The following is a 3188-nucleotide window of genomic DNA, read 5'->3' as shown; positions in this document are numbered from 1 at the left end:
TCAGTAGTTTATGCTACAAAATCCGTTTTTCAAACTATCTCATTTATGTCAATATTACAGGTACAAGTGGACCCTTACTTGGAGGACGCGATGTGCTCCGTATGCAACTTGCAGCAGGGACCATACTTCTGCAGAGACCCGCTCTGCTTCAGGTATCTAAACAAATTTTGGAAATCAACTAAATAAACAAAAATTACAATTTCTTTACTGGTGTTATGTTGTAGATACTTCTGCCGCGCTTGCTGGGCCTGGCAGCACCGCAACGTGAGCCATAAACAGCTGATGCGCTGGTCCAAGGGCGGGTCCGCGTCGGGCTCCGCCCCGCGCCACGCCCCACGCGCCGCCCCCGCCTCGCCGCCCGCGCAGCCCCCGCACACGCCACTAGAGACCGGCTACAATGGGTATGCTGCTTCTTGCGATGGTGAGTCAATTAAACTTTACTAGGATCTTGTAATATTAGATCCCGATATACAGGGGTAGCAAACATTTTTGCATCGAAATGCATCGAATGCCTTTTTAAAAATATTTAATACAGTCTTAGACGTGCCATCGAATAAAATAATTTTAACGGCGATTATTACGTCAATTTCATGATGCAGGTACTTTTTTTTCGTAGTGTTTTCGCCACCCCTACTCTGGTGCATTAAAAAAACTTTGTCTCCTTGTTTGAAAATTTAAATGTCTGTTATAGTTAAGATATAAATTTTTGTTATATTTCTCTTATAGGTACGACTTCGCCAAATCCGAGTGAATACGAAGTGGCGAGTGTTGCGCAGACGCACTTCGAGTCTACCAAGTTGAGTGACAAGGAGCCCTGGGAGTAGTCTAACTTACGACTACCCGTATATTGATTGTTATAGCCTGTTTGTTTTATTGATATTTTAATTGCTTTTCCAATTTTTAAGTAACAAAGTTTATGATTATTGTTCAAATTATGAAAAAAGACTAAAAAAACCCACTGAAAATATGATTTTTTTTTAATTGTTGGTTGATTTTTTAAGCAATAATGTAATATTTTTAAGATCAATTTTAATATAAGGTTTTAAATTATTTTAGAAGCTTGCCTAGGATTTTTAAAGTTTTATGGCCTTTTAAATTGTATAATCGGAAATTTTAAAGTGAAATGTTTTTAAAACGACCAAATTATTGTATCAATTTTATAACTCATTTTAATGTTAGGAAATTAATTAAAATCTTCAAATTATAATGCACTATTAAACCTTGTAACAATTTGGTACTTTGACAAAATTGTATGAAATGTTGATTTGACTATTGTAAAAATGAGCCGAATAAATAATTGAAAAAAGTTCGCTATTTTATTTTTCACACCTTTTATTAAATTTGGACCTTGGGACACATGAGGCAAACAACGATTTTCATTTTTGGCTACATAATCGTATTTCTTCAAGATATGTCTCAAAAATCACGATATTTTGAATACTTAACAGATTCAAAAAGTTAGAAGCTGCATAGTTGCCACCTTGAAACATTTTGAGGATCAAAACCTCATTCGATATAATTTTAAATAACAAATTCTGTTTATAATTTTGTATATTTTTTAATAACATACAGGTACACGACGACACACGGCACTAATCTACAACTGATAAAGTGCCAGTGAAGAAACTTTTTTTCACTTTTCGTTTTACGTTTTACGTAAACGCACTATTGAAATCATGGCACACGATACGTAATGTAATCAGCGACACGGGTCGTTAATAGAATGAAACTGAAGTAAAATTGTGATTTTTGTTTCTATTATCGCTTATTTTAATATCTAATTTTAAGGAAAATGAAATTCGTTTCTCGTGTAAATATATCCGTGCCCTCCTCTGTCGACTAAGGATAGGCAACGCATTGCAATTGCAGATGTGTATGGGCAACGGTCTCTTCGCCATTGCGGCGGTTTCAGGTGGCTACTTGCTCTTTTGCCACCTCATAATACAAAAAAAAGGTGCGTTAACATTACATTTTTTTAAACATTTTTGATTTACATTTTCGAAGTTCATCAAACACGAAGCATGCTCGTGGAAGATCTTAGTTTTAAGGTTATGAGGTAAATAAAATACAGCGACTTCATACAAAATCATTTAATTTCTCTTACTTTCAATGTCTTTAAGGGGATAGGTAGAGACTAATTGTAACTGTTTATAGCCAACATACACTTTCCCTAAATTATTTATATTCGATTTTACTTGAGATCGCCAATTTCTTTAAAACTATGTTCCAAAGGTTTTGAAATAAATCTAAAGTAATGTAGGTAATATAGCCAAATATACTAACGACAAAAATAGACTAAATAAAATATATAGCAAAACATAATATACTCTAAACATTAGGTTTAATATAATTCAAATATGAAACTTTGAATATGGAACAAAAACTACAATAAGCGACTTAAAATTTTCAAATAACAAAGAACAAGCGCCATTTGGTAAAGTAACTCTCAAAGTATGTACTTTTTAGCATTTTTTACATAGAGGTGACACATCTAAGTACAAAAATTCTAATAGTTTTACTATGACAAGACTAGAAGTTGTAACTTGAAAAAAACTGTTTGTGCAAGATATTACAAAAAAGAGTTGAAAATTGTGATACAAAAATATATCGAAGAATGTATTTACAATATATTTAAAGACAATTAAAAAATAAAAATTAGTTTTGAGAGCTTATATCACTGGTATAGAGTATGTACATTTAAAAATCTATTTACAAACTAGCTATCGCTCGCGGCTTCGCCTGCACGGAATTAAAATCTTCAGCGATATCCTTAACCTTTATGGAGATACGTAGTAAACATCCATCCATACAAACTTTCTAATTTTTCTAATATCTCTGATTTTGGTAACTTTCCCTTTCCACCCTTTTGTTAAGAAGAAAGGATGGAAAGGGAAAGTGGATTTGACGGTAGAGGAGATGCATAGAAAGGGGAAATATCCTTTTTATGAGCATCTCCTTCCCCGTCGATTAAGGGTAGGCAGCGCATCTACAATTGCAGATGTTTATGGACAGCGTTCGCTTCGCCATTTCGGCGAATTCAAGTAGCCGCTTGCTTATTTACCACCTCATAATATAAAAATCGTTTTTATAATATTAGATTATCTAGTAAATTAGGTGATGTTTTGTAATAGTTTGATTTCTTCCGTGAAGTAGTTGTGTCTCCCCGGGTAGAGTGCGGCGGCGAGGCG

General features: G+C 34.2%; 1 protein-coding gene across 1 annotated transcript; it reads left to right on the top strand.

Annotated features, from left to right (window-relative positions):
* The first annotated feature begins 47 nt into the window (after positions 1-47).
* LOC106102697 lies at positions 48-935 on the top strand. The gene is made up of 3 exons (XM_013282247.1): positions 48-152; positions 225-421; positions 727-935. Exons 1-3 carry the CDS (start codon positions 91-93, stop codon positions 822-824), a joined length of 357 nt encoding a protein of 118 aa, XP_013137701.1. The 5' UTR covers positions 48-90; the 3' UTR covers positions 825-935.
* Positions 936-3188: the final 2253 nt, after the last annotated feature.

Source organism: Papilio polytes, unplaced genomic scaffold (assembly GCF_000836215.1).
Source record: "Papilio polytes unplaced genomic scaffold, Ppol_1.0 DF823912.1, whole genome shotgun sequence".
Lineage (NCBI taxonomy): Eukaryota > Metazoa > Arthropoda > Insecta > Lepidoptera > Papilionidae > Papilio > Papilio polytes.
Note: the sequence above shows the minus strand (reverse complement) of the source record. Positions and strands in the feature narration are given on the sequence as shown.